This window comes from Microtus oregoni, unplaced genomic scaffold (assembly GCF_018167655.1).
Source record: "Microtus oregoni isolate MIOR12 unplaced genomic scaffold, Mior012 000005F_ref0000423, whole genome shotgun sequence".
Taxonomy (NCBI): Eukaryota; Metazoa; Chordata; class Mammalia; order Rodentia; family Cricetidae; genus Microtus; species Microtus oregoni.
In genome coordinates this window covers 34,321,925-34,335,704 of record NW_024543064.1, presented here as the reverse complement: position 1 = coordinate 34,335,704, position 13,780 = coordinate 34,321,925, and the positions used below count along the sequence as shown (strand labels likewise).

Here is a 13,780-nt window from a genome sequence, read left to right as displayed (position 1 = left end):
CAACACCTTGTTTAAAAAAAAAAAACAATAAGGTGTTCTTTCTGCATTTAACAGTTATTGGTGTTATGTGCCTTGTGAATAGAGATGTAGTTCCATATGGTACACTTGCACCAAGTTCTCTTAGGTTCTTGCTTTTTGGATGTTCCATATGGTCATCATTTTGGAATTGTATGTTTTCAAAGATGAAATGTCCTTAATCATAGTTATTCTTCCTTATGGAATTCTTTTTTCTTTTTTTTTATTTTTTAAATTTATTTATTTATTAAGGATTTCTGCCTCGTCCCCACAACCGCTTCCCATTTCCCTCCCCCTCCCCCGATTAAGTCCCCCTCCCTCATCTGCTCGAAGAGCAATCAGGGTTCCCTGACCTGTGGGAAGCCCAAGGACTGCCCACCTCTATCCAGGTCTCGTAAGGTGAGCATTCAAACTGCCTAGGCTCCCACAAAGCCAGTACGTGCAGTAGGATCAAAAACCCACTGCAATTGTTCTTGAATTCTCAGTATTCCTCATTGTCCGCTATGTTCAGCTAGGTCTGAAAAAGCATGGGATAAATCCGGACTAGCTGAACATAGTGGAATTCTTTTTTCTATCTCATCTATAGCACTCACTTTACTCTAGATTGTACTAGTGTTTGTGGGCTTGTCTTTAGCACCACTTTGAGTCAAATCTACTACAAGAGTTCTTAACTTTTAAGGGTTTCTTTATTAACCATTTGAGACTGTAATGAAAACTATAAACTATCCTTCCACCAAAAAAATATGTACAAAAGTATATTTAAAAGTTTTTACCTTAGTCCAAGAGATTCACTCCAAGATAAAGGAGTCTTGTATCCCTGGGTTGTGTATTCCTTCGAGACAGTAGATAACTTTTGCTCACTGAGCTTGGTGTTATCCAGACACATCTCACTACCTGTAGAGGAGAGTCTCACTGAGCTGTGAACTAACCCCTTAAGCTTCCTGACACTCTCTAAACTGGATGTTTTCCTTTGTTTCTTTAGGCTTCCATCTGAGCGGCACAGTAACTGAACCAGCCACTGCTTCTGAACCAGCAGTGACTTACAAAGTTGCAATCAGTTTCGATCGATGCAAAATCACTTCCGTGACCTGTGGCTGTGGGAATAAGGACATATTCTACTGTGCTCATGTGGTAGCTCTCTCACTCTACAGAATCCGTAAACCAGAGCAAGTCAAACTGCGTCTTCCTATCTCAGAAACCCTTTTCCAGATGAATAGGGACCAGCTACAGAAGTTTATTCAATATTTAATCACAGCACACCACACCGAAGTTCTTCCTACTGCACAAAAGCTGGCAGATGAAATTCTGTCCTCCAACTCAGAAATCAACCAAGTGAACGGTAATTATATAACATTTCTTGATTTAAAAAAAATTACCTTTTTCACAACCATTGAAAGCAACACTTTTCTCTGGACATGGTGGCACATGCCTTCAATCCCAGAACTTGGGAGACAGAGGTAAGCAGATCTCTATGAGTTCAAGGCCAGCCTGGTCTACAAAGTAAGTTTCAGGACAGCCAGGGGTACACAGAGAAACCCTGTCTGGAAAAAATAAAATAAAATAAAATAAACAAACAAATAAAGCAACTCTCTATCTTGTTGCTTTATTGTATTTTACGAGGTTGGAATTTTTCTAGTGTTGTAATAATTTAACTTTAATCAATTCATTCTGTCCAAACAGCTGTTATTAACTCTTAGTTTCTTAAAGCAGTTCATTTCCACTCTATAGATATTTGGCTTGAGGTGTTGGTAGCATTCTACTTCTTGACTTGGTCGGTAGTTACAGTGTTAATCACTATGTAATAATTTATAGATTTTTACTATAGATTCTACAGTTTTCATAATTTATATTGTAACAAATGTTTAAGATCTGGGAATGTAGGTCAGTGATAGAGCACTGGCCAGGCATGTGCAAGGACCTGATCCAGTACCTAGAGCTGGAATAAAAATAGAATTTAGTTAATTTTAAAAATAGAACTTTATTAATTAAAGAAAATACTCAGGCTGGAGAGATGGTTCAGCAGTTAAGAGCACAATTCACTGCAATCACATGGTAGCTCCCAGCCATCTACAGTGAGATCTGATGCCCTCTTCTGGTGTACAGACATACATGCAAATAGAGCACTCATACATCAAAACAAACAAAAAAATACTATGTGTACACACACTTAAATATGTGCCTGTGTATACAGAGCAAAAGACTAAAAGAGTCGTAATCTATGACTGATAGAATGACAGGTGTTTTATGCTTTGGTCTAGTCCCTATATAAGTATATACTACTTTAATAATTCAAAAGATATTTAAGAAGAAAAGATCTGGGAGCTGGAGAGATGGCTCAGTGGTTAAGAGCACTGGCTGCTCTTCCAGAGGTCCTGAATTCAATTCCCAGCACCCACGTGGTGGCTCACAGCCATCTGAAGTAAGGTCTTCTGGCCTGCCAGTACACATGCAGACAGAACACTATACATAATAAATAAATCTTTTAAAAAAAGAAGAAGAAGCAGATGTGTCTCACTGTCATGAAAAGCTTTAGGTTGTTAAATATATTTTTAAAAAAAGAAAGAGAGAAAAGAAGAAAAGAGCTGGGTACAGTGGCCACACCTGCAGTCCCACTGCTTTGGAGGTAGAAGCCAAAAGAGTCAAGAACTCGGTCATCCTCACTTCACATCAAGTTCAAAGCCAACTTGAGCTACATGAGTCCTGACTCAAAGGAGAGAGACAGAGACAGACAGAGAAAGACGGGAAGGAAGAACGTTGTTCCTCAGACCTAAAAGCTCCCTCAGGACATGTGTCATAAAGCTTCATGAGAAAAAGCTAGTTCCCGAAATGCTTCACAGAGTGGACTCACCTTTTAGTAATAGTAGACCATCAGAGTTTAAATTAGAGATGGCGTGATGTTTCTTATTTAACTCATTTTACACTTCAGCTGTGGCTTGATTAATAATTATTTATAAAAGATACCCCTTCCATTTTATCTTCTCCTGTCACCCAGAGGAAGACCCAGACTATCACACTAAAGTGTCATTTCCCTTCACATGTTATCAGTACTAGAAGATAAGTCACCTCATTCTCACTCTTTTCAGGAGAAGGCTCAAATATCCAAACCAATAAACTTATATAAGAACATTTTAATTTAACGTAACTTAATTTTCAATCAATAGATTTAGATGGGGAGTTAGAGGAACCCAGTTGAAATGGTTCTGCACACTTCCTTTAAATAATACCCTTTCTCTATCTGACTTTTGAATGTGGACATTTCTTATTTAATCTTTTTTTTTCTCATTTCATTGGATCTCTATATGTTGCTTTGATCTGCTGCTTTGTCCCACTGAACTTCCCCCTTAGGGGTGGGTGTGAGCAGGAACCAGGTCAAAGGCTCAGACCCCAGGAGAGAGACAGGCTGGGTGCTGCAAGTTCAGTTTATTTTAGGAAGGGGAAATCCCACCCAGCTGAGGGGAAGCAGCAGCACTGGCGTCAGGGTCTCTCTTGGGGGCTGGAGACTGGTTTAGGTTGTTTTGTCTCACCGCAGGGCAGCAGTTGCTGGGCCCCTTGGCAGACCTAGCTTGGCTCGATCTGGAGAAGTTACATTCTGCATGCTCAGATAGCTGGTTTAGTCCAGTTCAGACAAACAAGAGCTATTGGCCCCCAGGTCCTTTGTGCCTGGGCAAATATCCCTCCCCCATCTATAGACAGTTTCAACACTTCCTTTGACTTCAGATGTAATCTGTTTATCATGAGTCACAGATTCCTTTTCCTAGTCCAGCACTTGAGTTTTATATATTCTCCTGACTTTTATATCACAGAGACATCCCAAGATCAGTAGATCCAAATGTGAGTTTATAGTCTAAGAAGTTAACTCGTTCTGCTTCTTCACCATCTCAACGATTAGCAAGCACTATGCTCTAGACACCAATCCAAACCTGTATTCATCTCTAACATCTTTTCTTTCTACATGAATTCCATTGCACAATCTGTTCATCTTAAATACTTCATGATTTTAGCTCCTATAATTTAATTTTTCTATAACTACAGATGTTGTCACACCATTTGTTTATTTTTGAGACAGGGTCTCACTATGTATCTCTGGCTGACCTTGAACTCATAGATCTGCCTGCCTCTGCCTTCCAAATGCTGGGTTTAAAGGCATGCGCCACTACCACCCACCCACACTATTTCCTTCTTTCTCTTTTCTTTTTTGGAGGGTGGGCTTTGGGGTTTTGGTTTTTTGAGACAGGGTTTCCTTGTATAGCACTAGCTATCCAGGAACTCACTCTATACTAGGATGGCCTTGAACTCAGAGATCTGCCTGCCTCTGTCTCCCAAGTACTGGAATTAAAGACCTGTGCCACCACAGCCTGGCTCCATTTCTTTTTTTTTTTTTTTACTTAAAAATTTTCACCTCCTCCTTTTTCCCTCCCCTCCCCGTCCCTCTCCAGTCCAAAGAGCAGTCAGGGTTCTCTGCCCTGTGGGAAGTCCAAGGTCCTCCCCCCCCCCCCATCCAGGTCTAGGAAGTGAGCATCCAAACAGTCTGGGACTGATGGAGCATGTGATCAAACCGAACTCTCTAACACGTGGGACAAGGAGGGCTGACTGAGAAGCCAAGGACAATGGCACTGGGTTTTGATCCTACGGCTCCATTTCTTCTTTAAAATCCTTCATTGGTCGCCTATTATTATTAGGAAAAAGTCCACATTTCTTTAGTCTACAAAACAGTGCACAACTAGCTATTGCCTACATTTTTACATGATATTCCCTTGAGGGAATGTCTTCTTCCCTTCTCCTATTATATTACAGTGTAGTTTATGACTTCATGCTGTCTTTGAACAAAAAATACACTCAGTATTTCCCTTACTCTGTGCCAGGCAGACTCCCATTCGCTCTTCCAGGGTATTTTTTTAAGCCTATTGCAGCCTCTCTTTCCGCATGAAAGTGTGTGTGTGTGTGAAGAACTGGGAAAGTAGTTATTGCTAGTATGTACAAGGCTCTGGGTTCAGTAACGGGAAAAATATGCATATGATTATTTGTGTATCCCCTTTCTCTCCAGCTAGTCCAAAGCCTCCAAAGAGGACAGGGACTGTATCAGTTTTGTTTATCACCAAATATTCAGTATTTGACATTAATTCTACTTCATATTAGGCTCTTGATAAATATTAATTTTTGGCTTCCTCTGTTTTGTTTTATTTTGTTTTTGAAATAAGATCTCACTGTATTGCTCAAGCTAGCCAGAATTCTTGAACAAAGGGATCCTCCTTCCCTAGCCTCAAAAGTTGATGGAAGTAGAGGCATGTGTCACTGCATCTGGCTAAATGTTTGTTTAAAAAATGAAACTGTTGGGGTTGGAGAGATGACTCAGTGGTTAAGGGCACTGTCTGCACTCTAAAGGACCCAGGTTCAGTTCCCAGAAACCACATGGCAACTCACAACCATCTATAACTGTAGTCCCATGGAGTCTGATGCCTTCTTCAGACATACATGTAGACATTGCACCCATCTACATTAATAAATAAGTAAATCTTTCTTTAAAAACAAATGAAACTGTCTTATAAAATATTCTGTAGTTCTGGGCATGGTGCTACACACCTGCAATTCCAATACTTGGGAAGCCAAGGAAGGAGGATTCAGAGTTGAAAGCCAACATTGTCTGCATCATGGAATTGAGACCAGTCTTACCAACATAGGAAGATCCCATCACACACACATGCACACACACACCCCTTTGTGGGGCCTCTTAGCTTTTTTCAGATGACTATATAGTCTTAACATTCACACCGATTTTCTCTTGTATCTTACCAAAACGTTTTCATACTTTCTTTTCCTTTATTTTTTTCTTTTCTTTGTTATAACTACCCAGTAGCAGACCAGAAAACATTTTGAGTGAAATTTGATTGTTAATAACTATAAAGATTTTCGATGGCCCAGCCCTATCCTAGCAGGTTATTCTGTAGGACATGTACTAGATATTTTGTAATGCCTAATTTCTTCCACAACTGCTATGACCATTTGGATCCAAGGTGCTCTCTGCTTTTCTTCATATCTCCTCCAATTCTGAGAGATGATTGCCTTCCATATTTGCAGCCGGTTGATTAAGGCCAGCTTTCTTCTTAGGGCAGATTCCTAAGTCTGCTTTTTCATCCCCTGTTGATCCAATGCCTCTGCCTTCTGCTGCTAGACCACTATTGTTATTCTTTCCTCAGTCCTTAGACCCAGTCCTTGGCTTTTTCTAGTTTATCTCAGTTCCTTCTCTGCTGAGCTACCGACTTGGTTCCAAAACATCCCAAAAGTATGTCCAAAATAACTGTATTAACAGTCACCAGCACTGTGCTAATAAATGATTTATCTAGGGATTGAAATATGAGCAAGGAGCCAACAGACATTCAGGGAAGAGGTCTGTGTTAATAACCCCAGCTGTGTTTAGAGTAGTTTTGCTGAGGTAAGCCCAGATATGAAGGGAACTTGAATACAGGTTTATGAAATCATATCACATCTATAGCTCTGTTACGCTTTAGGAAATAGTTTTGTGGTGAAATACAACATAACACATACATGTTTATTTGTTAAGATGTCTCATATGACCTGGGCAGTCCTTAAATTCACTATATAATCAAAGATGGATTTGAACTCCTGATCCTTCTGTTTCTACCTCCTGAGTGTTAGGGACTAGAGATTATGTACCACCATGCCTAGCTAAAAATACAGTTTTATGTTCTAAGAAAGTATTTTTAGTTTTAAAAATGATATATGTATATTAATATAGATTTGAACTTCACAGAGGAGCAAAGCAAAATAATAAATATCACTTTTCTAGGGGGGAAGGAAATGTTATGATTTTTCCTCCTATGTTTTGAAGATGCAAAGGAGAACTAAACTAAGTTTCTCCTACCAAATCCTCAGAATACAGCACAGAAGGCCTCTGTGACCAGCTGTGCAGGGTTTACTTTCTCTTCACACCAACCAAGTGGTTCCACAGTAGACACCAACATGTCCTCTAATATAATTCATTTCTAATACTAACTACCTGAAAGGGGGATAAGGCCCACATGTTGAAGGCACAATCTCTGGAACTGTTACTTCTGCCCTACTTCAGATGCTAGTCACATGCCCCAGGTTGCTTTCACTTTTAGCTAGCTGGCAGACTGACTGACCATAAACCGAGGTTCCCACACTCCTTTCCTGATATTCAGTTAATTTGCTGGGGCAGATCACAGAATCGGGGAAACATTTTTCTTACATACGCAGGTTCATTATAATATTACCAAAGGTACAAGTGAAAAATACATAGGGCAAAGCACATCTTACAAGAGGCTGTGCTTCCATACCTTATCCACGTATGCTACTCTGGAGAACCCTCCCCCATGTTCTACTATTTGGGAGCTCTACAAATTCTGTGCTATTGGGTTTTGTGGAAGTGTCATTACATAATGATTGTTTAAATCATTGGCCATTGGTGAGCAATTTAACCTTCAGGACTCTATTTCTCCTCATTAGAGGTTGACACATGAGACTGAATGTCCCAGCTCTCTGCCTGGATGAGCAGTGCCAATCCTGAAGCTGTCTAGCTTGTCTTGACTGTCACCAGCAACTCATTAGCACCCAGAAAGGCACCACTTTGAAAATTCCAAGGACTTTAAAGTTGTATATCATGCCTGGAGAGATGGCTTGAGCAGATAAGAGTACTCATATTTACAGAGTACCTGGGTTTCACCAGCACCCCCATGGCAGCTAACAACCAGATATAACTAGTTCCAGAGGATTTGATGCCCCTTTCTGGCCTCTGCAAGCACTATATATTTGTGATGCATAGACAGACATGCAGCCAAAACACCCAAACACATAAAATGAAAATCTTTTTTTAAAAAATAGTTGTATGCAGCCAGGCGGTGGTGGTGCACGCCTTTAATCCCAGCACTCGGGAGGCAGAGGCAGGCGGATCTCTGTGAGTTCGAGGCCAGCCTGGTCTACAAGAGCTAGTTCCAGGACAGGCTCCAAAACCACAGAGAAACCCTGTCTCAAAAAAACAAAAAAAAAAAAAAAAATAGTTGTATGCTATGAAATAAAGAACAGAGGCCACAAGTATATTTAATAATAGCAGGTTTGTATCTCTCTCTAACTCTCCTCTTTTCCTTTTCTTTCTTTTGGGTTTTGTTTTGTTCTTCAAGACAGGGTTTCTCTGTGTAGTCCTGGCTATCCTGGAATGTGCTCTGTAGACCAGACAACCAGTCCATCTGCCTCTGCCTCCCAAGTTCTGGGACTAAAGGCATGTGCTGCCACCACCCACTAGAATATTTTATTCCAGCCTTTTCAGTGGTCCTCGACCTTAGAAGGCCACAACTGTGACTCGTGTGAACCTAAAACTAGCGTGAATCTTACATTTCTGGTTTCCCACACAGTTGCCAAAGCATTAACTATCTCTGTATGTATGTCTGTATGTTCACTTGTGCCTCCCGGCTGAGTGTGTGCCATGGGAATCCAGAGCACTCATTACACGGTTCCTGTTCCTTACAGGTGCACCTGACCCCACGGCTGGGGCCAGTATCGATGACGAGAACTGCTGGCACTTGGATGAAGAACAGGTGAAAGAACAAGTGAAGCTTTTTCTCTCCCAGGGGGGCTACTATGGCTCTGGAAAGCAGCTCAATTCAATGTTTTCCAAGGTAAGAAACAAAAAAGTAAACCCGGCTCACCACACTTCTGCCTTCTGAAGGTGTACCTAGCTTACTTTACCTAGCTGTACTGAGTACTTAAAACCTAGCAGGAGAGGATAAGCAGAACCCTCATGAGCAGGCTAGTCCATCATGCCTAACTACCTCTCTCTGGTAGTCTGTCTTTCTGCTGTACTCTCTGAAATGAGCTGGAGAACTCTCTGCTGTGCACCCAAAGCTGCCCGATGAAGCTCCAGAGACTAGCGTTTCAACAGTGTTCCAGAACAGACTGTTTTGAAACTTGAGGCACTCGTGCCAGACAGGCTGGGTTGGTTTTATTGTTGTAGTTTTCTCCCTCTCTCTTCTCGTTAGCACCTTTACTGGGATATAATATATATACTATATGGTTTACGCATATAATCAGTACAAATTTGGTTGGAGATGCAGGTCAGCAGTAGCATGTACAAGACTTGTGTACAGTTCAGTTGGTTTTTTGTGGGGTTGGTATAGTCACAGATAGAATAGAGCCATCACCACAATTAAAATTCTCATCACCTCAGAAAGAAACTTCATGCATTTACCAGAAGTGAGCTGCTTCAGAAATCGGGTATTTATCTTTCCACAACATCAAATCTATGGAAAAACAAGAAATTCACAAGTGATGTCAATTTTGTTGGTTTTGATTTACCCACTAGTCCTGATTTCACATTAGAGTTGCAGGGTTTCTTTAATTCAAGATTTCTTTGGTGGGGAGGGATCTTGTGACGACATGAATGTAGTGCTCAGAGCATAACTATATGAAATCAGTTCTGTTTCCCCCTCTTCCTTGGTTCCAGGATTGAACTCAGTCACCAGGCTTAAGGGCCAAGTATCTTTATGTGCTAAGCCATCTGGCTGACCCCACAGTTTATTTTATTCCAACCTTAATTACAGATATTAATTTTAAGATCACATTATACATCATCCCAGTGTTATACACATACACACTCTATCACCTATCTGCTTATCTATCATCTACCTATCTATTATGTATATATGTATGTATGCATTCATACATGCTTCTGCTGGGAGAAGCAGATGCTCTAACTCTTTAGGGGTTGCTACAAAAAGATTGAGCTACAGATGTCAGTGAGGCCTCTCTGAAGTCAAGACGAGATAACAGACACGTGCAAAGAGAGTCACCCAAGGGGGTCAGATAAATATTAACATAAGGGGATGGAAAGATGGTTCAGTTTGTAAACTGCACCTGCAGTCAGTCCCCTGCAATGCTGGTAAAACAGAAGATGAAATGCTGAAACTCTGGAATTCATTGGCCAGCTTAGCCTATTTAGCAGAGTTGCTGGCTATCTCAAACAGAAGATGAAGTGTACCTAAGGAACAACACTCAAGGTCATCTTCTAACTTCCACACAAACACACACAGAGAGACACACACACGTGCATGTACATGTACACATATGTGAAGATATTGACATGAAAGCCCAGTCACAGAACTGTTCTGAGTTGCAGGGCAGGTTCCAACTGGTTCAAGATGAAGAGCCAGATTGGAAGAAAAGAAGTCTAAGCAGACACTGTCAAGCAGAGGGACCGTGCTGACTGAAGTCCCAGAGACAGTCCAGACTCTCACCTACCAATTACTTTGTGTCAGTTGGTTCGCTGAGAAGTTGACAGGTGCCTCTCTACCCCATTGTTAAGTGTCCCTTTTATTTATTTTTATTCATCTATTTATTGTACATCCTGGCTATAGCCTCCCCCTCCTATTTTCCCCTCCCAGTCCCTCTCCCCCATTTCCCCTCCCATCCTCCAATCTCCTCCTCTTCTGTCTCCATCCAGAAAAGGGCAAGTCTCCTATGAGTATCAATAAAACATGGCATATCAAGTTGCAGTAAGACTAAGTACCTCCCAATGTATTAAGTCTGAGCAAGGCGACCCAGTATGAGGAGTAGGGTCCCAAAAGCCAGTAAAAGATTTAGAGATAGCCCCTGTTCTCACTGTTAGGAGTCCCATAAGAGGACCAAACTACACAACTGTAACATATATGCAGAGTGCCTAGATCAATCTCATGTAGACTCCTTGGTTGTTGGTTCAGTCTCTGTGAGCCCCTATGAGCCCAGGTTAGTTGGTTGTGTGAGCCCTCCCGTGGTGTCCTTGACCCCTCTGGCTTCTACACTCCTTTCTCCTCCTCCTCCAAAGGATTCCTGAACTCTGCCTAATACTTGACTGTGAGTTTCTACATCTGCCTCCATCAGTTGCTGGATGAAACCTTTCCGATGACAACTGGGCCAGGCACCAATCTGGTCACAGGACACGACCAGTTCAGGCTATTTATCCACTATTACTAGGAGTCTAAGCTGGGGTCCTCCCCATCGATTCCTGGGAGATTCCCCTGCACCAGGCTTCTGGCCAACCCCAAAATGCCCCCTCTCCCAACAGCCCCCCTCAACACTCAACCCCTCTTTACCCCAAAACCTGATCGATCATGTTCTCAACCCACCTGCCCTCCGTCTACTCATGAAATCTCTTCTATTTTCCCTTCCCAGGGAGATCTGTGTTCCACTTTTGAATGCTGCTTATTACCTAGTCTCTGGGTCTGTGGACTGTAGCACAGTTATCTTTATTTTACAGCTAGTATCCTTGTTTGTCTTTATCAGTCTGCGCTACCTCACTCAGGATGATTTTTTTTCCTAGTCCATCCATTTACCTTCAAATTTCCCAGTATCCTTGTTTTTCACAGCTGAGTAATACTCTATTGTGTAAATGTACCATTCCTCAGTAGAGGGGGTGTCCTTCCTTTTATATGACCAGGTAAGGAGACTGCATCATCTGTTGGTCAATGTTCAATAAGTTCACAAACCTGCTTTTTTTGACATGGTTTTGATGCATTCCATGTGTTCTTGATTTGATTTGATAAGTTCATAGTGATAATATTTTTCATGAGTTGTGCTTGGCAGATGGTAGTTATTTACCTGCACAAGCAAGAGGGGGAGCTCTTCTGCATTAGCATTTGAACTTTAGCGAGAATCAAACGCTGTTTTATAAATGGAGCTAGTCAGGGCAACGCACAGCCTAAAGGTCATGTTTGACTTAGCGCAGAGTAACTAGAGCAGATAACAGCTCATCTCACACTAACACTCTCTCTTATCCTCCATATTTGCCTACCTACCCCCAGCTCTCAGTAACCTCTTGTCTACTTTCTGGGTCTATAACCATCTCTATTCTGGACTTTCAAATAGTAAAAATGTGTGTGTGTGTGTGTGTGTGTGTGTGTGTGTGTGTGTGACTTCTTTCACTTCTAAGCCTGCTTATTTAAAGGTCCATCTTTATAGTTAAGTAATAATCTGTTTTATTTACCCTTTGTCTGTTCATAGACACTTGGATTGCTTTCACTTTTTGGCTACTCTGAAAAACGGTTGCTCTTAACATTCTTGTACAAGTTCTACAGAGATGATTCTTCAAGGTGGCTGCCTCATTTTATAGTCCCACCAACAGTATGTGGGTTTTGATTTCTTTACATCCAGGCCAATACTGTTGTTATCTTTTTATTCCAGCTGTCCTGGTGTGTTTAAAGAGGTATCTCATTATATATAACAGGCTTTCTTGATACGTGTAGGAATTTCACTTGCAGAGTTAAGAGGCTTTCTTTCTGTCTCTTACAGTATGCAACTACATCATCTTCTCCACCTGTTCTGCATCCCTCACCTTCTCTCTCGCTGTGCTCTGCAGTTACCAATTACTTGCCCCTCCTTATATGTCAGGTCCGAGAGATGCTGCGTATGAGAGATTCCAATGGAGCCAGGATGCTGACACTTATAACTGAGCAGTTCATGGCTGATCCCCGCCTCACACTCTGGAGGCAGCAAGGAACAAGCATGACAGACAAGTGCAGGCAGCTCTGGGATGAGCTGGGTAAGTCCCTATCCCTCACAAGTCCTGTATCCTATCAGTCTACCCTCGGAGATCTCCCTTAGAGAGCATTTGCTGTGAGTTTTGTGTGGGTCTTGCTATTCTCACTCAGGAACATTTCAGGTTCAGCAGACGCTTCCTGTTCTCACTGTGCTTTCCTGTTAAGGATTCTATTTCATGTTACCCACATAGGAGCCATCGCTGAAAGAACCCTCTTCACTAGGCTTCAGTTGCATGGGACGACCTGGCTCTCCAAATCCTTAACTCAGGTTCTGAGGACATAGCTCAGCTAGTAGAATGCTCTCCTAGCATGTATGAGACCCAAAGTTCAACCAGCACTGCATAAAGCAGGCGTGCTGGCACACACCTGTAGTCTCAGCACCTGGCAGGAGTTCAGGATCACCCTAGCTCCTTGGTGAACCCCAACACCACAACGAACCCTTAGCCTCACTTTTGTTGCTTTCTCCAAGCCTGCTCTCTGGGGTATGCCTAGCCAGACCACTCAGGTGTGAGAAGCTCTCTTTTTCTCTACTCATTAAGAGCTTCATGGAGAACCAGGCATTTTAGTCCCTAAACTAGTCTCTGTACTTTAAGGCCATCCTGGTCTACATATAAAGTTCTAGCCCAGCCAGGAGTGTATGGTCAGAACTTGTCTCAAAAAGTAAAAAAATAAATATAAACAAGGATAATTTAAAATTCCTTTAACAAATAAGAGTTGAGCCACTATAAGTAAACTTTCATGAGGCTAGGTGCCCTTTGAAACATTCCTATTTAAGAAAAACATTCTGTTTTACTTTAGAGGCTATGAAGTCTGGGGCTGGAGACAGAGGTTAAGAACATGCATTATTTTTGTGAGGACCGAGTTCAGTTTTCAACACCCATGTCAAGCAGCTCATAACTGCCTATGACTCCAGCTCCGAGGGGATGGATGCCTCTAACCTCACACACAAACATAGACATATGCACATGCATGCATAAGCAAATAATAATAAAAATATCTTTTAGAAAAAGGCTGTGAAATTCCCATCCATGATTAAATTAAGAAGCATTAAGTAACTGGGTATGGTAGCTTTAATTCCAGCATGTGGAAGCAGAAGTCAGAGGGAGGTGAGTTCAAGATCAACTAGTCTGAGCAATTTAATTTAGCAAGACACTGCTGGGGGAAAGTTACTTCATTTCTGCTTATTGCTAACTGGAGACTGAGAAAATACCTGGCACAGCAGC

General features: G+C 41.7%; 1 protein-coding gene across 1 annotated transcript in view; it reads left to right on the top strand.

Moving 5' to 3' along the window:
• The window catches only part of Zswim5 (zinc finger SWIM-type containing 5), a 103,881-nt gene that overhangs the window by 68,627 nt on the left and 21,474 nt on the right, over window positions 1-13,780 (top strand). Inside the window, exons 2-4 of the mRNA XM_041652771.1 lie at window positions 998-1,354; window positions 8,518-8,666; window positions 12,409-12,559. Of these exons, the coding sequence (XP_041508705.1) occupies window positions 998-1,354; window positions 8,518-8,666; window positions 12,409-12,559 (657 nt within the window). The remainder of the gene's footprint in view (window positions 1-997; window positions 1,355-8,517; window positions 8,667-12,408; window positions 12,560-13,780) is intronic.